This window comes from Anolis sagrei, chromosome 3 (assembly GCF_037176765.1).
Source record: "Anolis sagrei isolate rAnoSag1 chromosome 3, rAnoSag1.mat, whole genome shotgun sequence".
NCBI lineage: Eukaryota > Metazoa > Chordata > Lepidosauria > Squamata > Dactyloidae > Anolis > Anolis sagrei.
This window is the reverse complement of record NC_090023.1, coordinates 183,462,167-183,489,065: the sequence shown is the minus strand read 5'-3', so window position 1 is coordinate 183,489,065 and position 26,899 is coordinate 183,462,167. Positions and strand designations below refer to the sequence as shown.

Here is a 26,899-nt window from a genome sequence, read left to right as displayed (position 1 = left end):
GTCCCCCAAAGCCTCCAAAAGCCCTTAAAAAAAAACTTACCTGGCCTCCATTAGAGGGAAACTGGTGCTCTCCTAGCATGCAGAAATGACATGCCAGGAGAAGGGGGGGGGGAGAGCATTTTTTCTCCCCCCACTTTTTCTCCTGGTGCATCATTTCTACATACCAGGAGAGTTCTGACAGCTCTCTAACAGAGGCCAGGTAAGTTCTTTTGTTCTTTAAAGGGCTTTTGGGGGCTTTTGGAGAAGGGGTTGGTGTCCACATGGCAATTGGTATTTTTATATCTTCTATTTTGTAGACAAGAGGGGTTGTCTGGAATTAAATCTAAAATTTAATTTGTTAGTGGGTTTATTCCATACCTTCTTGGAAGACGTGGAATAAACACACTACTTCCGCTGTCTTGACTTCTCTTTCAAAAGTTCTGAACTTTTGAGGGGGCAGCCCAGACAGTAGTCCCATGGTTTTCCAGGTTAAATGGTTTCCCAGACAGTAGTCCCTGGAAAACCGTGGGACTACTGTCTGGGCTGCCCCCTTAAAAGTTCAAGACTTTTGAGAGAGAAGTCAAGACAGCGAAAGTAGTGTGTTTATCCCACGTCTTCCAAGAAGGCATGGAATAAACCCACTAACAAATTAATTCGCCACAAACCAGGGTTTTCCTGGTTTGTGGTAAATTAATTTGTTTTTTCCCAGGGATGTCATCTGGACAGCCCCCTTTTAATTGCGGGAACTCCCACATTAAAGGGCCTGTCTGGATGGGCCCTAAGTTTCAAGGTGGATAATCTTCAAAACCTGCATGGTTTCAAATAATGTCTTGTGGTGGGAAGCACATTTCAGAAGTTATTCATTGCTACCTTTGAGAAAAAAGTACCAAGGAATTACACCCCTAAACAACATAGACACCGATTCATTGTGTAATTTATCCACTTGGTTGTACTTAAAGTTTAAAAGAGTATTGTAAACTATTACAGATTTTCATAATACCCATGATCTCTGTATGAATGTATACATGTATCAAGAAGAGGGAACAGTGTTCACTATAGTTACGGATACTTTTTCATTATCTGAATAATATCTGTGTACACGCGTTGGGGTGCATCAAGGCCCCAGATGAAGTCTTGGTGTTCCCATTCAGGAATATGTTTCTTAAAGATGAGATTGTGAATTCTTGAGGATAACATTTCTGCATCTCTTGCATCGACAAATAAGTCTTGCCCACCTGTCCACATGGCAATTGGAATTTTTATATTTTCTATTTTGTAGACAGGAGGGGTTGTCTGGAAATACAAACAACAAAGGATCTCATGGCAGATTTGCAGACATTTAGCAATGTACGTAACAACAAAGAACTTGACAATGCTCTGTTTTTTGATGCTTACACAACAATGTAGTCACTTTACATGGATTTTCAAAGAGCTCTTAGGCCCCTTCAATAAAGCCATATAATCCAGACGATCAAATCAGATAATCCACATTATCCACTTTGAATTGGATTATATGAGTCAACACTGCTATATAATCCAGTTTAAAGCAGATAATCTGGAATTTATATGGCAGTGTAGAAGGGGCTTCAGAATGTTTAAGATCCACACAGTCATATAATCCAGAATATCAAGGCAGAAAATCCCACAAAATCTACTTTGAACTGGATTATCTGAGTCCACACTGTCATATATTTCAGTTCAAAGTAGATAATGTGAGATTTTATTCAGCTGTATAGAAAGGGCCTTAGTTTGATTTAAAATTGGTGTCAGAGGAAGAGTGGAGCATTTGGAAATATCCTATTTAGTTTGTTGTCCTGTTTTAGATTGTGGTTGATGCAAGAACCCAGAAATGAGACTTATTTGAGGTATGAATATACTCATATATGTCTTGATTATTGAAATAACTCATGATTTTATGTGCAATTTACCCAATGGGTTCCTGTGATAGGGATCACCATAGCTCAGTGGAGTATTGAACTCTGGACTTCAGAATACTAGTCCCACGCTCAGGCCACTCCATCACATCCACAAATACAAAACATCTTTTGTATTCTTCTTAACATCTATTTTATTGGCCTACCTGATTGTACCGTTTCTTATTCTCTTCTCTAGATCCATAGTCATAGGCTTGAAATTGCTTTGCGTTACGAACCTAGAATTGAATAATGCAGAACTGAAAAAAGCTGTTAACTGTAGCAATTATAATAATTAGTACGAGGGCTGAATGAAAACTAATGCCTCCACCTTTGTAACTCCTCAACAGATAGCAGTACTGGTATGTGGCAGGTAGTGACTTGTTCAGTAGACTCTCCTTTACAGTTCCATTTTGGCAGGAAGCCTTAGCATTGAACTGCTGTGTTGTTAAAGTGTGAAGTATGGAACCCAGCACAGACGGTCGGTCAATGTGACTTAAGCAACGTGCAGTCATTGAATTCTTGATAGCAGAAGGTGTCACCCCAAAGGAGATTAATCAAAGAATGCAAGCTATTTATGGTGATTGTGTTGATGTGAGTACTGTGCATCGTTGGACGAGTAAGGTTAAAGATGTTGAGGTGGGAACATCTGACTTGCGTGACAAACAAAGAGTTGGATATCTTGTGACAGCAATCACCGAGTTTCACAATCAAAAGGTTGACAGATTGATTCAGGACAATCGTCGTATCACTCAGAGAGAAATTTCAATCATAATCGGCATTTCACAGGAAAGTGTGGGTCACATTATTGCTTTGCCTGGCTACTGGAAGATCTGTGCATGATGGGTTGTGGAAACAGAGTGTCAACTTCTTCCGTGATGGCTTAAGAAAACTTGTTCATCATTGGCAGAAATGTATCCAATTGTCTGGTGATGTGGAAAAGTAGGAGCCCCCGGTGGCGCAGTGGGTTAAACCCCTGTGCCGGCAGGACTGAAGACCAACAAGTTGCAGGTTCGAATCCGGGGAGAGCGCAGATGAGCTCCCTCTATCAGCTCCAGATCCTCATGTGGGGACATGAGAGAAGCCTCCCACAAGGATGATAAAACATCCGGGTGTCACCCGGGCAACGTTCTTGCAGACGGCCAAATCTCTCACATCAGAAGCAACTTGCAGTTTCTCAAGTTGCTCCTGACATGACAAAAAATGTGGAAAAGTGAACAGGGGATAGTTAAAGAGTACATTCTAAGGATTATTTATGCATTTGATTTATTTGATCCATACTACATTATTTTGTGCTTAAGTCCCACTAAATAAATAGAACATGTTAGATCTGACTTACATAATGGTACTGAATTTTCCTATTTTATGTTTTTGTCAGTAAAGCTACAAGGGTAAGCAATATTCTGAAAAAGCAGCTAAGAAAAAACCCCACAGATTACATACATATATCAATGAGAATTCATGGACTGGAACTAACAACATCTAGGGCAAGGGTAGAAGACTGTTAGAGTATTATGAGAGTATTGGCTACAGAGAATCTCAAAGGGCTGCCACCTCTCGGCTCTCACCTTCCAAATATTTGTACATTTGGTACCTTTCTTCGATGTTATAAACATCGGAGAGAGATACGGTCATGAAGGTAGGCGGATCCCAAACTGTTTAAGGCTTTGTAGGTGATAACCTAAACCTTGAATTAAGATCTTTAATGTTATTTAATTTGGTTATATTTTCATAATGGCACTTAACCTTTAGAGATTGAAAGATTTTGTAGTTATTTGATTGTAAATGTACCTGTAATTTGTTTGTATATATAAAAACAGAAACACACACACACACACACTTTAACTATTTTGTGGTGTCAGGTTTCATTTCAGTCACACATTAGAGTACCTCCATTGGCATTGGTGGATAACTTTAGAACCACATAGGGCCCTTCCACACAACCCTTTATCCCAGGATATCAAGGCAGAAAATCCCACATTATCTGAGTGTGGACTGAGATAACCCAGTTCAAAGCAGATATTGGGATTTTCTGCCTTGATATTCTGGGATATTCTGAGTTCAGTACACTGGCCCTACATGCCTAAGTCTAGATAAAATCTATAATTAATAGATAGAATAATGAAACATATTAGGAATATACCTGCCCCCAATGAAGACCATTTTGCACAGACGTTCCAGAGGGGAAATGTGCAGAATACACATCTAGTCGACTCTAAAATGAAACCATTGTTAATCATATAATCTTATTAAAATTATATACTGCATAAGCTTGATAAGAAATACATTTTTAAAGAATTAAATAAGGATTTTTTTTTAAAAAACAAACAAACAATAGACTACATTTCTCCAAAGAAAAAGGGGCTGCTTATATTTAAACTTAGAGATTAAAAACATACATTAACAAGCCTTCTTGGAGACCATGCATATTGAATAGAGCCCTTCCACACAGCTTTATTAAATCCCACATTATCTGCTTTAAACTGGATTATATGGCAGAGTGGACTCCGATAACCCAGTTCAAAGCAAATATCGCTGATTATCTGCCTTGATATTTTGGGTTATATAGCAGTGTGGAAAGGCCCTAAGATTCAAATCAACTCTGAAACGAAACTATTGGTAATCATACAATCTTATCAGAATTCTGTACTGTATACATTTTATCAGAAAACTTACTGGGTGACCTTAGGCAAGCGACATATGTCTAGTTTCAGAAACTCCATGGTAGGTTAGAGAAGACAATTATGCTGGGGAAAGCAAAGCTTAGAGAAGACAATTATGCTGGGGAAAGTGGAAGGTAAAAGGAAGAGGGGCCGACCAAGGGCAAGATGGATGGATGGCATCCTTGAAGTGACTGGACTGACCTTGAAGGAGCTGGGGGTGGTGACGGCCGACAGGGAGCTCTGGCGTGGGCTGGTCCATGAGGTCACGAAGAGTCGGAGATGACTGAACAAATGAAGGGTTCTACTCTAACACATTTTGACATCCTTGTTCCAGATAGTTGTGCTCAGCCACTGTGTCAAAACAAATCATTGTGGCTATAGATGCCAGACATAGGAATCTTTAGATTCAAGTCATTACATTGTGACACAAGAGCTGTGTTTATTTTAATATTATCAGCACTGAAGGTGTAAAAGATGAACGTCACTGCTTGTCCCAAGTAGGGCTGGGCGGTTTCGTTTCGTAATTTCGTAATTCGTTAAAAATTCATTATTTTTTTTTTGTTACGAAGCAATAACGAACCATTCAGGAGCATCTAAAAAACGATACGAATATTTCAATTCGTTTCGTAATTGCTTCGTATTCGTTTCGTATTCGTTTCGAAATTGTTTCGAAATCGTTTCGAAATCATTTCGTTATTATTTCCGCATGTCTGGGGCAAGTTTTATAGCTGTTGTTTGTTTAATCAGTGAAAAAAAATATAAATATCACACCAACAGTCAACAACAGAGGGAGAGGGAAGCTTCAGAAGTTCCCCCTGTCCCATATGGAGGTTTTTTAGCGTATTGCGCGGTCGCGTCCGCCATTAACGAATCGATTCGTATTCGTTTCATATTAGTTTCGTATTGTTTCGTAATTTTACAAAATTTCGTAAATATCGAACTTTTTTAAAGAAAAATTTCGGAATTCTTTAAAATATCGAAACGCAAAAAACCCCAAAAAACGAATCGAGTTTAGAAACAAATTTTTCCGTGGTTGCCCAGCCCTAGTCCCAAGTTAAAAAATCTCATTGACTCAAATGCTAATATTATGTCAACACTTACTTAAATTCTGTTGATTTACTTTAAGTGGGGCTAATAAATAGATTTCACCCAAGTTTTTGGTACCAGGGCAACATTTAGAGTCTCAACCAGTTATAGCACTCTGGATTCACCTGTTTATTGGTAAAACCACTACCAATATATAAGTCATTTGTTATACATATAAACTCTAGCGGAGACTATGAATTGTGTTCAGTCTTTCATCAGCATCTTTGTTTGGTATCTGCCAACATTTCAGCTATGACATTCCTGATACATCTCAAAATCCCCCTACCCCAAGCAAAAAAAATGCCTTATAATAGATAGATCTCATTCTTGTTCTTATTTAACATGTCATGAAAGCCTCCCACCTCTACTTCAAGCATATTAAATGGAAACACATGCTTTTCCTAGATTTCCTTAAATGTTACCATGTTTAAATTGGGGGTGTTATATCCACATACGAAGGAAAGTATGTTGGCACATAGTCGAGGCAGGCGGGTACAAAGCTTTGTAACTGGCTTTCTCAGACGTGTAGGGTACTGAAGAAATGCTTTGTTGCCAAAAACAACCTAAAATAGATGATATTTGAAATTAGTTTCCTCTGGAATATGACAGTCTGTCTGATTCATGCTAGTATGTCTTGTGTTCTTATGTTCTGTGTACTACAATAGTTAGGAGATAGAACTACACACCAGCAAACTTTTGACTACAGCTCAATAATGATATATGGACTGCTTTGAATATGTTAGAATATATAATGACAAGCATTCCTGTAGAATTTATTTATTATTTATTTAAAACATTTATACCCCGTCTCGACCTCCGCGGAGGGACTCAGAATGGCTTCCAAACAGGCAACAATTCGATGCCAAACATAATATAAAACACACAATAAATGCATCCACAAAATTAAAATAATTCTAAATATGCATTAAGAACCCACTTGCCAGATTAAAATCACCAGAATTAAAATCATCATCCAAATCAGTCCAACTCTGGTCCAACAAATCTTGATTTTCCCAGTAAACAAACTATTTTGTGAATGCCTGGTCACAAAACCAGGATTTAAGCTTTTCTGGAAGGTCAGGAAGGAGGGGAAAGATCTAACCTCATTGGGGAGGGAGTGCCACAGCAGAGGGGCCACCACGGAGAAGGGCCTGTCTCTCGTCCCCACCAAACGTGACTGCAATGACAATGGGACCGAGAGCAGGACCTCCCTGGGTGATCTTAAGGCCCTAGATGGTTTGTAGGGGGAAATACGTTCGGACAGGTAAACTGGGCCATAACCGTTTGGGGTTTTATAGGTGAGCACTAAACTTGGTTGATCCAGCTCGTTAATTTTTTTTGTAATAATTTTTATTGATTTATCACAATTGCTACATTTGCTATACATTTGTTATTGCTGTTACATTTTGTTCAACACACTCTTTAACATATTATTTTATTATTTTGCTTAAGCATTTTCCCTCCCTTTTTATTTTCACCACAGTGCTCCCCTCCACCCATCTCAAGCCACAATTTTTACATATCATCTGTCCAAAATCTCATTTCTTCTTGTGACGGTAACTTTCCTTCCTTGTTTTTTAAACCATTTACAACAAATTTTCCCCTCGTTAATTTTTAATCTCGTTATGAAATCGTAAATAAAATACCTTTAGAAGCGATATTGATGCGTTTTGGCAACCCGGAAGTGTTTTTGCCATATCGAAGCCGCGTCCGCCATCTTCCTTACGACTTCCGGCAGTGAATTGTAAATGCTGGGGGCGTAGCCTTCAGGAACAGCTGTTCTTACCCACGGCCACCTCCTTCCTCTTTGCATTGGCGGCTTTGCAAGGTGGGCTTTGCGAGGTGGGCGTGGCTACCTCCCTGGCGACAAGCGGCAATGTGGAAGAGCTGGGCATAGCCACGGCCACCTCGCAAAGCCCACCTCGCAAAGCCGCCGATGCATCTTTCCTTCCCTTCCGTGGCAAGCTGTCAGTCATGCAGAAGGGAGAGGTGGGTGTGGCCAAGCACAGCGCTCCTTGGAAGTCGCTGAGGGCGAGGCCTCCAAGGAGGGCTGTGCTTGGCCATGCCCACCTCTCTCTTCTGCATGGACGCTTACGGCAAGGGAAGGAAGGGAAACTGCGAGATTTTTATGGTTCTGGAGGGAGGGAGGGGCACCTTCCATTAATGAAACAAAGGAAGTGATTCGTATTTCCTGGTATTTCCAATCTTTTTTTAAAGAAAATTTTCGGAAATAATTTCAAAATCGAACCACCAGCGACCCTATATACAAAACGAGATTAGAACCATTTCTTTGTTGATCAACCAAGCCTAGTGAGCACCAGCACTTTGAATTGAGCCCGGAAGCTTATAGGCAGCAAGTGGAGCTGGCGTAGCAAGGGTGTTGTATGCTCCCATGAGCAACCTGGCTGCCGAGCGTTGGACTAGCTGAAGCTTCCAAGGCATCTTCAGAGGCAGCCCCACGTAAAGTAAATGAGGCTTTGTGATAGAGAGATTTCCTAACATATACAACTACATAACTCCACACATATATTTATTTGGGAAACAAACTTGAATCCTTCAACAATACTTTCTCCCCAGTAGGATTGCATCCAAGGATCACAAACATTCATGCCCACGAATAAGTCTCATTGGGTTAAGTGGATTCACTTCTGTCTTCTTTTAAGAATGCTAATGCATTTGCAACAGTTGCAAGCTTGCAGCTGAAGAAAAAGTGTGATCATTGCTTAAAGAAAGTCTCAATGTATGTAGGTCATTGAATGATCATACAGTCAAGGAAGCAGAACTCAGAAGACTTACACGCAATGTTGTTTCAGAAATATGTGACAACTTTGCAACGGGCGTCCCAGCAAATGTCACTGTGGTTATAGGACCCAAAGCAAAAAAAACTTTGATTTTTTCAGCCACTTTTGGCCATGTGGAGAATGCTATGAAACCTGAGAAAAAAATAAAACAAAAACCACACTATTTTTTTTAAAAAGCACACAGGAAAGCAGCATATTTAAATTAGCTCCAAGTGATAAACACAGTTTTTCAAGGCTAAATTCATATTAAATTATATTGCCAATAACATTATATTCACTTTCAAGGAGCATCAAGATACCAAAAATTAAGTGGGGGGAGTGTTGGTGACCTTCGTTTTTTGGGGGGGTGGGGGTGGGGGATTCTGTTGTCTATTGAAAACTCATAGTGGTTTCTGAAAGTCTGTAGGAATCAAGAGCCATACCCTGGGTCCACCTGTAATCCCCAGGCTATATATCAGCTGCTCTGATAACATTTATCAAAACTTGACAAAATCCGAAGGTATAGCAAACTGCTTGAGGATGGAATATGATACTCCCCATATAAACAAATGCAAGGTGTTTGATTAAGAAATCTTTGTGTATTTTCTTTATTTTATTTTATTTTACTTTATTTTATTAATTATTTTTGATTTTTTTAAAATTTAAATATCTTGTGAGTTTTACATATTCAGTACTTAAAAATTCTTATACAGATTTGTAATACAGAAATTTGTATCTCTTGACTCCTATAATATGTCCATCCTTTAGCTCCATTACATACTTGTTATTTACTTCTATCTGCCTTTTCCTTATTTATCCTACATCTAGTGCTGACCCTTTCCCCTCAAACTGGCTAACTACAATACTTATTCCCAAAATTCCGCTGTTTCTATTACATATGTTCCCCTTGCCTTCTTTATATAAAAATTCTATAAATTTTCCCCATAATTTCCCAAAATCATCTTTTTTTGGTAATCCTCTTTTAATCTTAATTGCAATAAACAATAAATTGACATATAATATTATTTTGGGCCCCCTGGTGGTGCAGTGGGTTAAACCGCTGAGCTGCAGAACTTGCTGACCAAAAGCTTGGCGGTTCAAATCAAGGGAGTGGGGTGAGCTCCCACTGTTAGCCCCAGCTTCTGCCAACCTAGCAGTTCGAAAACACGCAAATGTGAGTAGATCAATAGGTACTGCTTCTGTGGGGAGGTAATGGCACTCCATGCAGTCATGCTGGCCACATGATGTTGCAGGTGTCTACAGACAAAGAGGGCTCTTTGGTTTCGAAATGAAGATGAGCACCAGACCCCAGAATCGGACAATACTAGACTTAATGTCAAGGGAAACCTGTACCATTTTACTAATATTATTTTCTTTATTTTTTAAAAAAAATGAAATGTCCTTTGCAGTCACAGCAACTTTATCCCTCGGAACTAGTAGAAATGGATAAAAAGGAAACCATGTGACATTGAAAGATGGTCTGGGATGGAGCCAAACTTTATTATCGCATCTGGCCTATTAGACATGCTTTTTTCCACCTTGGATAAGTGACATCAGGCCATACAAAATCTGTGACGACAGTAGTATTTCCCCATTCTGTGTTGTGGGTTGGGTGCACAGCCTGTGTTCTGCAACTTACCCATTGTTGTTCCTTCTGAATGTCCTATATAATATAGTTGTTGTTGGCCAGTTTTATTCAGGATGAAATTAATGATTGCTGGAATGTCATAATATCCCATTTCATGAAAACTACAGAGAAAAAGATACCAGTGTTATATATCATATACATAAAAATAAGTAAGCCGAACACACAGCCCCCCTGTCTTGCTGTAAACACTTGTTATTTCAGTCTTCAAACCTTCATAAAAACACAGCCATGGTTGATGATTCCCATATAAATACATTGGTGAGTCCATTCCAGGTTCTGTGCATTTTTGGAGAATTGGCTTCAACACCCTGGAAATCTGGACAAAGTAATTTCACTGTTTGACTGGCATGAGGGCAGCCAACTACCACACATAAATTTTCTAAAATTATTTTTGTTAATATTTTATCATGTTACATCTGCATATCATAAAATCTGTATTCATTACTAAACAAACTATATCATTTGTAACATAACATTTCTCATTATACTAAAAATACATTTAAAAAGAAAACAAAAAAAAGCAAAAAACACATAAAATCATTATTTAATCCCCCAACTCACCTAATTTATAAGCAAAAAAAAGAAATGTACAATCTTTGTTCTGGAATGCAAACTGGCTGTTTTGTTCTTCTACTGAGCTAATATTATGTGGATCTTTCCATTTAGTTTCCACAGCATAATCATGAAATGAGGCAACAGTATGTCTTTCTTTTTCATCCTTTAGTAATTTGTCACATGATGCTGGACCAAATTTGTGAAATTTTCTTTTCCTTTATCATACTGGCTAATAGAAGCCCTTGGTGGTGCAGTGCGCTAAACCCTTGTATTGGCAGGGCTGAAGACCGACAGGTCAGAGGTTCGAATCCGGGGAGAGAGCGGATGAGCTCCCTCTGTCAGCTCCAGCTCCCCATGCAGGAACATGAGAGAAGCCTCCCACAAGGATGGTAAAACATGAAATTATCAGGTCGTCCCCTGGGCAACATCCGTGCAGACGGCCAATTCTCTCACACCAGAAGGGACTTGCAGTTTCTCAATTGCTCCTGACATGAGAAAAAAATACTGGCTAATATGTCAATGTCAGCTGTTTCAACCATCTTAGCTATCTATTTTTCTCTTGTTGGAAACTGTATTCTTTCACTTTTGAGCATAAAGCATTCTTGCTGTTAGAACCATATAGTGCACACCTGTCATGTATCATGTTCTGTAGCTGATGGTGGTTGGTGATTGAAGGGTTAATGTAAGTCTTAGTTCTAAAGGGTTGAGTAATCTGTAAGTAAGAGTTCATGGGTGAAAGCAATTAAGGGTGGAGGTATGCAAGAGATGGGCTGCAGCTGGGTGTTTCTGGATATAAGGAGCTAGCCTTGGACTGATCTTCGGGAGAAAATATTCTGTCATGATGCCAGGGCTCGGCCATTACAGCGGTAGAGGTGAACTAAACAAACACCCAGTTTGTGTTAAACAGTTTAATTAAAACAGCACTTACTTTCTGGCTGTTTTAATAGTCCAAAATATTAAACAGAAAGATAGCACTCAGCCACAGAATACAAAACAAAAACTGATAGCAAACGTTACACCGTAGTCAAAGGGTCCAGTCCAGTGGTCAAATGCCAAGAGTTCAGTGTGCAAAGTCCAGGGATCAAGAGTCTATATTATAGTCAAAAACCAATCCAAAGATTCAAGGTTCCAGGATACCAAGGGTTCAGGACACAGGTCAGGATACTGAAAATCCAGAAACCTGGGGGAAAACCAGCAGCATCTACCACCAAAATAAGACAAATACTTTTCTCCTGAAGATCAGTCCCAAGGCTAGCTCCTTATATCCAGAAACACCCAGCTACAGCCTATCTCTTGCATACCTCCACCCTTAATTGCTTTCACCCATGAACCCTTACTTACAGATTACTCAATCCTTTAGAACTAAGACTTACATTAACCCTTTCATCACCAACCACCATCAACTGCAGAATATTATACATGACAACACCTTGCATAAATATGATGGGCAAACTTAATATTATTATTTTATACTTGTTACCAATTTTAAGTTTTCTTACCTAAATTTCCAGAATTCAGTGTCATTTAATTTCAGTGTCTTATGATTTGTAGAGTAGAAATTTCCCCTGCTATTTCCAAGCCAAACATCATAACCTGCATCTGCCAAAATAAAACCCAGACTATTGCTGGGCTGGTTTGCAATCCAGAGGGAAGCTTGTCCAAGAATACAATGCTGTAAAAACACAATTGGCCGTGAACCTGTAACGTAAGAAGAGTTACTTATTATTGCCCAATTATGTTCTTCATTTTCATTAACAACGTAGGTTGTTAAAACATAGCATTATTTATTTGTATTAGTTTTGCCCAGGATGTTATTTGGTTTCAATTTTCATAATCCTCTTAGGCATTATTATCTTAGTTCAGAAGAGTTTGAAATTCTGGCAGCTTTGGATCCACAAAATAGTGTTCCTGAGGTCTCTGTAAATCATACTGTTTATGAAATTTTGTTTTTTCTTAATTTTTCATTGAGGTTGGAGGCTCACTTGGCTCATTTTTGAATGGAGTTATTGAAGAATTATGCTACAACACTCAAGTTATATTTAATTGTGATAGCTAATAGAATGCTACAGTGCCGCACTGCAAAACTGTTGAACATTTTGTTTTTAGTATATTTCTGGATTAAAAGAATGTGGTGGACACAGTAGATTCAAAATCTTCTTATTTCTAATCATTCTTACTGTTGTGGTTCAGTCTGAGTCTGAGTTTTCTGAACCTGAGTCTCTTCTGGACGAGGAGGATGATGGGTTACAGATTTCTGAACATGTTCCCCTTAGTGAGGCAGTTGAAGCAGACAGTGTTGATTCTGAAGAAGAGATGGCATTTCTGTTCCCCAGAGAAAAGAATGTGGCTTTAGATAAAGATAGTGAAACTTCGGAGCTCCAGGTGGAGGCTCCTTCTGGGAGCTCCAAGCCTCTTGTTTCCTAGGGTGACCAGGCCCAGCAGGGCGAAGATAATGAATTAACTGGCCTTGAAGATAGTAGTGGAGATTTGATTAGAGAGGACCGTTTGCAATTAAGAGTTCGGAGAAGTGCACGCCTTGCCAACAAGCGTGAAGCTAGAGGTCAGCGTAATGCTTTCATGTTGGGGAAACTTATTTAATGATCCGGTCAAAGGGCATTCTCTGTCAGTTCAATGTTGCTTTTACCCTGTTAACTTCTGTGGAATTACCTTGGCTTTTGCGGAAAAGCTTCTGGCTCTTTGGGACTTTAATTTTGATCCTGACTTTTGGAGACCTTGTCTTGCTACCATGGACTCTTGTTTAACCATTTCTAAAGGACTATGCTTCAAGTTATTTGCCTTTGGAATTTGGATACTTTGCCTTTGCATTTAAGCTCTGTTTTGCCCATTGAACTTTACATCGTTATTTCTCTGTTTTGATTTAGCTTTTTCTCAATAAACTACAAAACCTTGGTGTGTGGTGGTGTCTTGAGCAAGGTGAATCTATCCTGAGTTGCGACACTTACTATAAATAGTAGGCATGGGCAAATCCATTTGGATGTTGTGGAATTTGGAACTAAAGTCGAAAGTTACCCACTTCTGACTTGAGTTCTGACGTGCAATGGTGATCCGTAGATCCGTAGCAACCTGGGCTATTGATTTCAATGGCTTGGAAGTCAATTTGAATGTCTGATTAAGCTTTTTGAGTGAAAGTAAGCCTGCTGGGAGGTGTAGCCTAAAGTACTTGCCTCCCAGCCAATCAGGGCTTAAGTTTTGAAAATGAGAATGGTCATCAGCCTCTGGCAGCCATTGCTTCTTATAAGTCTGAGCACATGGCTTGCTGGCTCATTGCAGGGCAGGGAAAGGATGAGGGTGGTTGCTGGGTGGTTTTGCTGTTGCTGCTGCTGGGTGGGTGGATAGGCAAGTCAATAGGCATTGCAGCCCAGCCACAGAAGGTTTGGAGAGGAGGAGAAGGGAGAAGAGAGAGGAGGAAGAAAAGTTTTGGAGAGAGAAAGAAGGAAGAAGATTGAAGAAAACGTTTGGGAGGGAGGGAGAGAAAATTAATAAAGCGTGAGAAGAAAGAAAGACTTTGAGTGCTGGATTTTTTCTTGGGGTTCAAACAGCCTGCCTTTTGGCCTTTTCTTGTTGCTTGCATTGGATAAATTATTCCATTAGTCATACTTCACCCTCATGGTCTGTCTTCCTCAAGCCTGAGGGAAGGCATCCCAGTTAATTTCCTTTGGAGTTCTCTTTTTAATTTTTTTTTAATTTTTTTCTACAATTTTTTTTAAAAATATTAAAAATTGGTGGATCATCTGAACATCTTGAAATTTGGTATGCTAACAGAGAGGGATGTGTTCTACCACTATATCAAGTTTCATCAGGATTGGTATAAAATTAGGGAGGAAGAAGCCCCTGAAGTTTCCCCAGTGCCAGGGCTGTTTTTCCCCTATTGTGTAATTGCATTCGCCATTAATGAATTGGGTTGTTGTAGGTTTTTTTGGGCTATATGGCCATGTTCTAGAGGCATTTCTCCTGTATTGAAAGGAGTAATAGAAATGCTTCTAGAACATGGCCATATAGCCCGAAAAAATCCCTCAAGAACTTATTTCTCCTGACGTTTCGCCTGCATCTATGGCAAGCATCTTCAGAGGTAGTGAGCTCACTACCTCTGAAGATGCTTGCCATAGATGCAAGCAAAACGTCAGGAGAAATGCCTCTAGAACATGGCCATATAGCCCGAAAAAACCTACAACAACCCAGTGATTCAGCCATGAAAGCCTTTGACAATACATTAATGAATTGATTTGGAAGTTTCAAAAATTTCCGAATTTTATTTCTGAAAAATTCGGAAGTGACTTTAGAATTGAACCTCCAGTGCCCCCTACTTTTGAACACAGTTTAGAACCATTTCTTTAATCACCCATGCCTATTAAATAGACTTGAGTCGTCACTCCTGTAGTAAATGTATCAGAATAATGATTTACAAAAAAGGAAATTGCACAAGTTTCTCAGATCTGCTGTAAACATGATACTATCAAGGTCCTCTCTAATGTTCTTGAAAGGAAAAAAGTGATAGGTGAGAGTTTCATGGATCTATGTTAGTATACGAATCTCTTAAATAACTGTCCAAATTAAGTACCTGAGCTGATATTCCAGGCAAGTGGCAAATCTGGACTACTGGAACCAGTTGTCTACAGTCACTCATGTAGCAGTTTTGTAAACTGCTAAGCCCTGACACTCAAAAATTGTGATGATACTACAGCTAAAATAAAAATACATTAAAAATGAATCAAAATATTAAGAGAAAATATATCTGGTTTTAAAACAGATCTCTGCCTCCTAGAATAATTACAGAAATGTGTTTCTGTTTTAAAACAAGATACATACTCCCTGCATTACAGAAAATGCATGTGCATGAGGGGTGGGTGTGTGGTGTCCTATTTCCTTCTGCGCAAATATCACTCTGTGTGTGTTGTGTGCTATCAAGCTGTAAAAATTCAGCAACAGGGTGATAATCTTAAAGGAAAAAAACTGAATTGCATGCTAGTCCTTTTCACCAATATTTTGGTAGAATATTAGTAGCTGGGGAAAGTGATGAAGAAAATGTAGCTCTCATCCTGGGGAGAGTCCATATCTGACCTAAACTAACAAATCAAATCAAAGTAGAAGGATTGTCACTTAATTCATTTAGATATTGTAAACAGTACCTTTGTCGATACCATTATGCCTTCCATGAGGTATTCGGAAGATTGTAAGGATATAGCCATCTTCTGATTCAACATCATGTTGCTCGCTGGGATATCCATGATATTGGATAATTTCACTCTATAATTGGTCAAGTAGAGGAATGTAGGTACAATTATTTGTATGTATTGTCTCTTTTTGAGAAACAAAACAGGTATTCAAAGAAGTAATAGAATTATTATTAAAGAAAGCCTAAAAGTTAAGCAGTCCGATGCCATTGACATTGTTTTTAATTTACTAAAATAATTTTACCAGGATAATAATAATAATAATAAAAATTATTATTATTATTATTATCCCCCTTTTTCTGTTGATTGAGACAAAGTATTTCACAACCCTAAAAACAATACGTTCTAAAACCTTCACCATAAAAATATTAATATAGAACACAATTACTAAAACAAGTCAGTTATAATCTCATTAAGCAAATAAGTAAAAACTGTGAAAAAAAATTAAAATATTATGCAGCACACCCGGCTAATTCTTAAAAACTTACTGTTTTAAAAGTCTGCTGATTAAAAATGTTTTAGCTCTAGCCTGCCTCTAGAAGGACAACAGGGAGGGGGCCATCCTAGCTTTCTTGGGAAGGAAACTCGAAAGACAAGGGGCAGCCACCAAGAAGGCCTGTTCTATCAAGTCTCAACCAACTGTTCTTGAACTTGTGGTGGGACTGAAAGGAGTGCCTCTTTTGAACATCCCCATGTCTGAGCAGGTTTGTATTGAGAGATATGATCTGCCAAATACCTTGAACCTGAGTCATATAGGACTTAATAGGTCGTAACCAGCCCCATCTCAGTGAGACGACCCATAAAGATACCATGGTTGACGACTGCTGAGAGGCCCAGTAGAACCAATGTGGACACACTCCTCCTCTCCAGTTCTCTGCATAGGTCAACTATTTAAAAAACCCACAAAGCTGCCTCTGTCCCATGTTGTTGTTGTTCATTCGTTCAGTCGTCTCCGACTCTTCGTGACCTCATGGACCAGCCCACGCCAGAGCTCCCTGTCAGCCGTTACCACCCCCAGCTCCCTCAAGGTCAGTCCAGTCACTTCAAGGATGCCATCCATCCATCTTGCCCTTGGTCGGCCCCTCTTCCTTTTGCCTTCCACTTTCCCCAGCATAATTGTCTTCTCTAGGCTTTCCTGTCTCCTCATGATGTGACCAAAGTACTTCAACTTTGTCTCTAGTATCCTCCCCTCCAGTGAGCAGTCGGGCTTTGTTTCCTGGAGGATGGACTGGTTGGATCTTCTCGCAGTCCAAGGCACTCTCAGAACTTTCCTCCAACACCACAGCTCAAAAGCATCGATCTTCCTTCGCTCAGCCTTCCCTAAGGTCCAGCTCTCACATCCGTAGGTTACTACAGGGAATACCATGGCTTGGACTAGGCGGATCTTTGTTGCCAGTCTGATGTCTCTACTCTTTACTATTTTATCGAGATTGGACATTGCTCTCCTCCCAAGAAGTAAGCGTCTTCTGATTTCCTGGCCACAGTCTGCAACTGCAGTAATCTTTGCACCTAGAAATACAAAGTCTGTCACGGCCTCCACGGTTTCTCCCTCTATTTTCCAGTTGTCAATCATTCTTGTTGCCATAATCTTGGTTTTTTTGACGTTTAGCTGCAACCCGGCTTTTGCGCTTTCTTCTTTCACCTTGATTAGAAGGCTCCTCAGCTCCTCCTCACTTTTGGCCATCAGAGTGGTGTCATCTGCATATCTGAGGTTGTTAATGTTTCTTCCAGCAATTTTCACCCCAGCTTTGCATTCATCCAGCCCCGCACATCGCATGATGTGTTCTGCATACAAGTTAAAAAGGTTGGGTGAGAGGATGCAGCCTTGCCGTACGCCTTTCCCAATCTGGAACCAGTCTGTTGTTCCGTGGTCAGTTCTTACTGTTGCTACTTGGTCCTTGTACCGATTCCTCAGGAGAGAGACAAGGTGGCTTGGGATGCCCATCCCACTAAGAACTTGCCACAATTTATTATGATCTACACAGTCAAAGGCCATAACCAGACTCAAAATAGGATTGGATCTGGATAATCTGCTTCACCCAGAGACCCCAGGAATTAGAAAGTCATCACATGCTCCAATACTTTGTCCAAAATGGAAAGGTGGACATTGGCTGGTAATTGTCCAGTGCAGAGGGGTTCGGGGATGGCCTTTTTAAAATACAGGTCTCCCAACTGCCTCCTTTAGGCAGATTGGAATTGTTTTTTTTCTAAACAGATATTGACAGCTTAGTCAGTACCCTTTTTGCATGTTTGATGAGCTAGAAAGGTCAAGGTTCTAGAACACATGAGGTAGTTCTTACCTCTCCAAGGATCCTATCCTTGAAATAAACATTAAATTTTGGTGAAATTTAAGAAAGATGCCAACTGTTTGGTCTGGACAGTTGTGATCCAATACAACCTCCTTACCTACTGTTTCACTTACTCATTCTCAAAACAAAAAAAAATATCTCTAACCCTAGAAATGTTGTGAGCTTCTCTAGATCCCCCATATAATTCTATAGTAGGCTTCTGTCCAAAAAATAGCCAGATTATAAGGTTCACTATCCATAGTTTCATGTACCACCAGATTGGGAAACGCCTTGGAAGTATTCCTCATTGATACACAGGAGTCATGTTGTGCACAGTGGCATATAATGCATGACGCAGTGGGTGCAATCTGCCCTGGGTGAAGCAAGAAGGGATGTGTTGTCAAATCGTTTCTGCTATGTGCCCATATGTGAGGCTAGAATGGGGGGTGGGTGGATGGGTGAGTGAATTGGGGCAGGGGAAGGGAGTGCCCTTGGTGCTTACTTTCAGGTTGATTGATATGCAGTGGAATTGGCAAGCTTTAAAGTCTGCTTGTAATCTGGGAGAAAGATCTTCACCAAATCAAATTTAGATCAAAAGTAGTTAAGAAGTTGAGAAGTGATACAGATATATAACTTGCAAAACCACAGCAGATTCAGAAAGGAAAGAGGATTATCTAGTGTGGTAATTTATATGTGAAAATTTAGCACACCGCCATGTTTAAAGGTGCTATATTTCGCACACATCTAGATACACTACTAGTAAGGTATTTTCCAATAATAATAATAATAATAATAATAATAATAATAATAATAATTTGTTGAAGGATTTCATGGCCAGAATCACTGGGTTGTTGTAGGTTTTTTCAGGCTATTTGGCCATGTTCTAGAGGCATTCTCTCCTGACATTTCGCCTGCATCCTCAGAGGTCGTGAGAAGTCTACCGTATACCATGCAGCTGTGGACAAGTCTACATAGGGACCACCAAACGCAGCATTGGCCAAACACGAATCAAGGAACATGAAAGGCACTGCAGACTACTTCAACCAGAGAAGTCAGCCATAGCAGAGCACCTGATGAACCAGCCTGTACACAGCATTTTATTTGAGAACACGGAAATGCTGGACCACTCTCACAACCACCATGTCAGACTACACAGAGAAGCCATTGAAATCCACAAGCATGTGGACAATTTCAACAGAAAGGAGGAAACCATGAAAATGAACAAAATCTGGCTACCAGTATTTAAAAACTCTAAAATTACAACAGCAAAACAATAGAGAAGAAACAATCTGGGACATCTAATCACCTCTCAACAAAAGATTGTCCCAGGCACTGCCAGGCCATCAAATGCTAATCAAGGTGGCCAGTTGAAACATTCATACCTAGCTCCAGCAGACAAGAGTCCTTTGTCCCACCCTGGTCATTCCACAGATATATAAACCCTTTTCCCAAGTTCCAACAGACCTCACTACCTCTGAGGATGTTTGCCATAGATGCAGGCGAAACGTCAGGAGAGAATGCCTCTAGAACATGGCCATATACCCCAAAATAACCTACAACAACCCAATAATAATAATAATAATAATCCCCCATCTCCTGACCTCACAATCATGTTAAAAAACAAAATATGGATTTGGGTTGTTGTAGGTTTTTTGGGCTGTATGGCATTTGTGAGGTTACAACCTCTGAGGATGCTTGTCATAGATGCAGGCAAAACATCAGGAGAGAATGCTTCTAGAACATGGCCATATAGCCTGAAAAACCTACAACAACCCAGTGATTCCAGCCATGAAAGCCTTCAACAAAATATGGATCGTTGATGTTGCAATCCTAGGCGACAGCAGGATTAAAGAGAAACAACTGGAGAAGCTGACACGAGACAAGGATTTAAAGATTGAACTGCAAAGACTCTGGCACAAGCCAGTAAAGGCGGTCTCAGTGATGATCGGCACACTGGGTGCAGTGCCTAAAAACCTTGGCCTGCACTTAAATGCAATCAACACGGACAAAATTACCACCTGCCAGCTGCAAAAAGCTACCTTACTGGGATCTGCATGCATTATTAGCCAATACATCACACAGTCCTAGACACTTGGGAAGTGTCCAACGTGTGATCCAATACAACAGCCAGCAGAATGATCTTGTTTGCTGTGGACTCATCTTGTTGTGCTTCAAATAATAATAATAATAATAATAATAATAATAATAATAATAATAATATCCCACCCCTCCCCCCAGGAGACTTGGGGCAGCGTACAACATAGATTATACAATAAGTGCAAAACAATAAAATATAGAAAATGGAATGAATAATTAATAACATCAATAGATATAAAATACAAAATACGGCACAATCAAATAACAAATAACAATAAAATTATGAGCATTAGATTAAATGGTGATTTTCACTCAGTTGTAAAATTGATGCATCTCCTGCTAAATGTTGGTGCTTTCCCCCAAAATTCAAAGAATTCTCTGGATACCTTTCTGAGGATGGTGCTGCCCAGTCTGGACAATACTGACCTGCGCTGATTTGTGTAAATAGGCCACCCTTAACCACTGTACTATTTAGAAAATACTAGTGAACAGATAGCACTTGCACTGTTTGCTGAGATGAAGATGTCTGGGAGAGCTGATCCAATTTCTCCTGTAACTCTTGTAGTTCAAGGAGTTCATTTTTTCTTCTTTTCCATAAACTCTTTGTCTTCCTCTTCCCATTCAGGCATTGTACCCTTTTGAAATATGCTTTGGCTCTCACTTCTTCAAAGTACAGTTCACAACCTTCACAATAGAGAAGGTCCTTTGCATTCATGGGCTCCTGTTCAAAGGTGGCGCTGGATGAAGGTGTTGGTATGATTTCTGATTTTGAAATCATTTATTTCCATCATCCTGAGCGGTGACCAGAGTGAGGCCATGAGGCTAACGTGGAAGAAAACTCAAATGAAATCTGAGATATTCTAGCATATTTATAAAGTAAGGACATTTCAGTTTAGATCAACCTTTTTCTGCATTTCTGCTGGACGGTTAAGATTTATTTTGTGTGTGTTTCATCCTTCAAACCTGTAATAGCTGATCTTGGTATTTTAATTGTCTCTGGTTTTGAAGCTGTTTTTCAAAAAGTGGCTTAAATAAGTTTGGAATATATGCTTTTGTTTGTGTATTCAATGTTTTAAATGTTGAATTTTACATCTGGCAGGACAAGACATGATAGGCTTCAAACACATATGCTTATTCATCCATCCAGGGGCGGCTCAACCCATTACGCAAAGTAAAGTTGATTTTGCCCAGGGCGCTCTTGAGGCGCTCTTGGGGGAAAATAGACCTTGACATATGCGAATTGTAGTTACTGGGATGTATAGTTTACCTACAATCAAAGAGCATTCTGAACTCCACCAATGAAGGAATTGAACCAAATATGGCACACAGAACTCCCACGATGAACAGAAAACAAATATCAATGATTGGTTGGGGGGGGGGGCAAAATACTGTTTGCTTACAGTTGAAAATTACCTAGGGCCCCCTCTGCATCCATCCATCTATCTATCCATCCATTCATCCTTAAACCCTCGAAAATCCAAAACCCAATTCCTTTTACCCTACACTGGTGGAAATTGGTGGAGTGCCCCCTTCCTGACCAGCAGTGATATTCTCCTCTACGGTGAACCACAAAGACACAACTTTTAGCCTACTGCCATTGAAAGCTAGAAATGCACTGTTAATTTGTATCTTCTTTAACCCAATTTTATCTCATCCATTTCTGTTTTGGAATTCTAGTTTTGAATTTATTCTGCCTCTTGGGATGCTTCTGAGTTTGGTGGGTACATTTTTCTTACATTTATTGCACCCTTTACCAAAAGACCACTGCTCAGATATACATCTAACTTACCACATTTAAAAAGCACTCTGCATCCACTGTATGGTTAGTTGCAGGTTTTTCTGAAGTGCGGAATGATTCTAAACTGAAAATCCCTTGACATAAACATGCTGCTATGATCAAAGTCCACATCTTCAGCCTGTATGACGTAAAGTAGTTGTTTAATAAGACTGCAATATGAATCTGAATGCTATAGAAAAATACATAAGATATATATATTGTAATGAGCCAGCATAGTGTCACGATCTAAGCATTTGACTATGGACCTCGTCAGATGGAGGAATTTAGCATCCTATAATGCTTTCACTTCATCTAATGGCCATCACACGGTGTTGCAGGATGTTTTCCCCACAACACGGGGGGCTTCCTGTGTTGTGCTGGTTTTCCAATGGAGCCGGCATAGGGCCTTGCCGGGAGAATGACGCTAACCCCATATGATGGGGAAAAAAATCACCGAGAGGAAGCTGCATGCACCTTCCGAACACACAGCTCTTCCTATGAACCCTCCAGGAACTTAAGATCATCCAAGGAGGTCCTGCTCTCAATCTCGCCTGCTTCGCAAGCACGTCTGGCGGGGTCGAGAGACAGAGCTTTCTCGGTGGTGGCCCCACAGCTGTGGAACTCCCTGCTTAGGGATATTAGATTAGCCTCCTCCTCCTGATCTTTCAGAAAAGAGTAACATCTTGGCTCTTCGAGTAAGCATTTGGAACCTCGGAATAAACAGACAAACTTGAATTGGAAAATGACCCAGGAACGGCCCAAGACCATGAAACGGATGAGGATTTGAATGAGAGGACATAGTTCTTTGTTTTTTTAAAATTGTTATTGTGAACTGTCTTTATGTTTAAATGCACTATAATGTTTCTTTTTTGCTTTTTTGTATTTTTATGGCATCGAATTGTGCCGACTGTGTATGCCGCCCTGAGCCGCCTTCGGGCTGATATGGATGGGATAGAAATAATGTAAATAAATAAATAAATAAATGCAGGGCGATGAATTCATCCCACGGCCTCTCTCCTTTATTGGCAAAGTGGAATGCCTTGTATGGCCTTTGTGATGAGACCCTATGACTCTGGAGAGCAGGATTCAAATCGCAACTCAGCCATGGAAACATGGTGGGTGACTTTGGGTAAATCAGACTTTATCAACCTCTCAGGAAGGTGAAGGCAAAACAAAATGTGAACAAAATTTACCAAGAAAGCTGCATAATAGAATCACCCTAAACTGGAAAAGAATTGAACACACAAAACTACAATATTGTAAACATATTATTATTATTATTATTTTATTATTATTAACTTTATTTGTATATCCTCTCAGCCTGAAGGCAACTCGAGGCAGTTTACATTTGGCAATCAATGCCCTACAAGATAAAAATATAGTCAAAACTATTACATATAAAATAACAATAACAATTAACAATTAAAAACATAAATATGAACCTCAGCATCTCATTAAAAATAATACTAAGCCCTGAACATCCTGCTATCATGAAGAACAAATATTGAGGTCTCAACTATCAAATGCTTTAAGCATTTTATCTTTAAGTCACCTAAGGATGTTAGGTCTCATGATTCCCTATGACACCAAATCAAGACCATTTTAGTTATAATTCGACACCTAAATATTTAATATTAAAGTCCATTGCCTAGTTTTGGGGAGTTGCTATTCAAAAAGTATCTTTTCTAAACGCTGTCCTACTATTCTGATCATACCCCTTTCTCTGAACATTTTTATTTGAACTCAGATCTTAGGGTTTTTTCCCCTGATTTTTAAATTTTATTTTACAATTTAATTTTGGAGATTTCACCTATACCCATAGGTGTCCTGCAAACACATTAACAAACATAATAAATTGAAATGGTACTGGCTACACTAAACTACTAAATTAATTATATTAGTTTAAACTAAAATAATACATGGTGTAGTCTTATATAGATATTAGGAGTGTGCAAATCGATTCTGTTTTCATTTCAAATTTTGGGTGCCTCCCGTTCTGTTTTTGGGAAGATTAAATTAGAAAGGGGGGGGGGGGCATTTGGATTTGTAATTGGGAATCCCTGCCAGAATGGAGGGGCGGGCACATGAAAATAGAATTAATTATGTGCTATTTTGCAAACCCCTAGATATACTCAAAGGTTTGAATCCAGATAAAGATTGCAGCCTATGTATTTCTCCATGATACAAGATGTTGTGAAGAAAATTGCAAGATTATCTGTTTACAAAGTCATTTGAAATCATGTTCTCCTATTGTACTCACCGATGTTGCTTCTGTTTAGCTGTATTGACTGGGAAAAGTAATCTCTCTTTCTGGAGTGGAAGAAGATTGAAAAGATAGAACACCTCAGATCTTCACAGAAGTAAAGTGATGTAAGTTCCCAATGGAGGTGGGGATCAGCCCTTTTCATAACATGCAGGTAGTTGCAAAACTGTGGGCTTGATTTCGATATTCTTTTGGATATCACTTTTGTGAAATGTCTATTGAATGTAGGGCTAAAGGTTCAATGTCAATGGGATCTGGATAGCATTGTATCAAAAGACCATGCCTTATGAAAAGCAGCTTAGAGAGCTTGGTATGCTTTATAATAAAGGTTATAATGCGGAAGAGAATATTAAGGGCTGACATGATAGCTATGTTTAAGTATTTGAAAGGATGTCGCATTGAAAATGCAAAAAGCTTGTATTCTGCTGCTCCAGATACTAGGATGTAGAGCAGTGGTTCCCAACGTTCCTAATGCCATGACCCCTTAATACAGTTCCTCATGTTGTGTTGACCCCCAACCACAAAATTATTTTCATTGCTACTTCATAACTGTAATTTTGCTACTGTTATGAATCGTAACGTAAATATCTGATCTGCAGGATGTCTTTTCATTCACTAGACCAAACTTGGCACAAATACCCGATACGCCGAAATCTGAATACTGGTGGGGTTGGGGGAGATTGTTTTGTCATTTGGGAGTTGTAGTTGCTGGGATTTTTAATTAATCTACAATCAAAGAGCATTCTGAACTCAACCAACAATGGAATTGAACCAAACTTGGCACACAGAACTCTCATGACCAAGAGAAAATACTGGAAGAGTTTGGTGGGCATTGACATTTTGGAGTTGTAGTTCACCTACATCCAGATAGCACTGTGGACACAAACAGTGATGGATCTGGACCAAACTTGGCACGAATCCTCAATATGCCCAAATGTGAACACTGGTGGAGTTTGGGGAACATAGATCTTGACATTAGGGAGTTGTAGTTGCTGGGATTTATAGTTCACTCACAATAAAACGCATTCTGAACCACACCAATGATAGAATTGGGCCAAATTTCCTACACCGAACTCCCATGACCAACAAAACAATACTGTGTTTTCTGATGATCTTTGGCGACCCTTCTAACACCCCCTCGTGACTCCCCCAGGGGTCCCGACCACCAGGTTGAGAAACGCTGATGTAGAGCAATGGATTCAAACCACATGGAAAATATTCACCAGAATATTAGGAAGAATCTCCTGATGGTAAGCTGTTCGACAGTGGAATATGCTGCCTTGAAGTCTGGTTGAATCTCTCTGGGATTGTTTTAAAAACAGCAGCTGGATAGCCATCTGTCAGGAGTGCTTTGATAGTATGCTCCTGCATGGCAGGAGGGGGTTGGACAGCATAGCCTTTGTGGTCTGTTCCAACGCTATGATTCTATAAATAGACTCTATGATCCTATCTCTTGGTTTGTTTTCATCCCACCCCTCAACAAAGTTGTTAAAAATCATTATATAAAGAAGACCACTGATTTAAGCAAGGTCTCACTCACCTTTGTTTGTTCTCCTTGTGCTCTGTAATCCCAAGGTAGCAAGGGAGAAATTGCACCACGAATATTAATATCGTCTGACACTGTTGCAGATAAAATTCATGTCCTTTAGAAGTGAATCAGTTTCTTGTTCAGATTTATAAGGCGAGTTATAGATTCTAAATAATGAACAAATGCAAAACACACTCTATTTATGAGTGATCATAAATAGACTGGAGAGCATATTTCCTAGCTACTTCCTCATCACCTCAAGAGATGTGGGTGTTCCCAATGGAGTCATTGCATTTACTCTGAGCCCGAACCCAGTTTCAGATTGGCCAACCAGGGTATCAATTTTATGACGTTAATTGATTTTAATGTTTTTATTATTTGTTGTTATTGTTTTTACTGTGTCTGTTTTACTTGTAATCCTTGGGCTTGTCCCTCTGTAAACCACCCTAAGTCCCTTCGGAAAGATGGAGGCAGAGTATAAAAATAAAGATATATATTATATATTATATTATATTATATTATGTTTTTGAACAGTAGCTATGTACCCCTTCCCCATTCCAGATCACAGAAGCCTTTTAAAAGCAATGCGGATTTCAAAAGCAATCTCTGATAAAACATGATATTTGCCTTTGAAATTAGAGAGACCAAAGTGTTGTACTGGAAGGTGTAATACCACTAATCTTTTGACAGTTCTGTGATTTATTCCAGTTGTGAAGCTAATAACAAATATTATCTCCTTCCCCAACCATATATCTGTTGTACCATGCTTTCGCAACATCTTTTAAATCCCTATGCACTCAATTATAAGCCTGTAAAGATGGGAGTGCACATACAGATAACTTCATGGTTGAACTTCTGTAATGCTCTAAACAATGCACTTCTTCTGTGCCAAGTTAGGAAACTTCCATGACTTCAAATTATGCCAGCCAGCTTGCTTAGCAGGACAAAAAAAAAAAAGAAACAAGAAAATCATACTAAATTGTTTCATGCAGGAACAAGTATATCACACATCTCTTAAAATCACTCTACTGACTGCCCATTAGTTTCTGGGCAATGCAATGTTTTTGTATTGTCGAAGGCTTTCATGGCTAGAATCACTAGGTTCTTGTGGGTTTTTTCGGGCTATAGGA

The 26,899-nt window shown here is 39.5% G+C and overlaps 1 protein-coding gene across 2 annotated transcripts; it reads right to left on the bottom strand.

Moving 5' to 3' along the window:
- Positions 1 to 593: 593 nt before the first annotated feature.
- On the bottom strand, positions 594 to 26,004 carry LOC137096499 (lysosomal acid lipase/cholesteryl ester hydrolase-like). 2 transcript variants are annotated; one of them, XM_067465723.1, is made up of 10 exons: positions 25,782 to 26,004; positions 21,991 to 22,117; positions 15,772 to 15,889; positions 12,124 to 12,322; positions 10,061 to 10,170; positions 8,438 to 8,574; positions 6,064 to 6,204; positions 4,036 to 4,107; positions 2,060 to 2,131; positions 594 to 1,272 (listed from the first exon to the last, which is right to left on the bottom strand). In XM_067465723.1, exons 2-10 carry the CDS (start codon positions 22,108 to 22,110, stop codon positions 1,039 to 1,041), a joined length of 1,203 nt encoding a protein of 400 aa, XP_067321824.1. In that variant the 5' UTR covers positions 22,111 to 22,117; positions 25,782 to 26,004; the 3' UTR covers positions 594 to 1,038. The 2 variants fall into 2 exon arrangements, with proteins under 2 accessions (XP_067321824.1, XP_067321823.1); XM_067465722.1 differs by lacking the exon at positions 25,782 to 26,004 and adding an exon at positions 24,239 to 24,316.
- Positions 26,005 to 26,899: the final 895 nt, after the last annotated feature.

Bases quoted from the DNA above. Each gene is read 5' to 3' on its own strand.
- LOC137096499 (XM_067465723.1), bottom strand. From the start codon at position 22,110: ATGTGGACTTTGATCATAGCAGCATGTTTATGTCAAGGGATTTTCAGT. The intron at 4,108-6,063 runs GTAACATTTAAG...GTTTCATTTTAG, and splicing joins ACACCCCCAATTTAAACATG to AGTCGACTAGATGTGTATTC. The intron at 1,273-2,059 runs GTAGGCCAATAA...TTGTATTTCCAG, and splicing joins ATAAGAAACGGTACAATCAG to ACAACCCCTCCTGTCTACAA.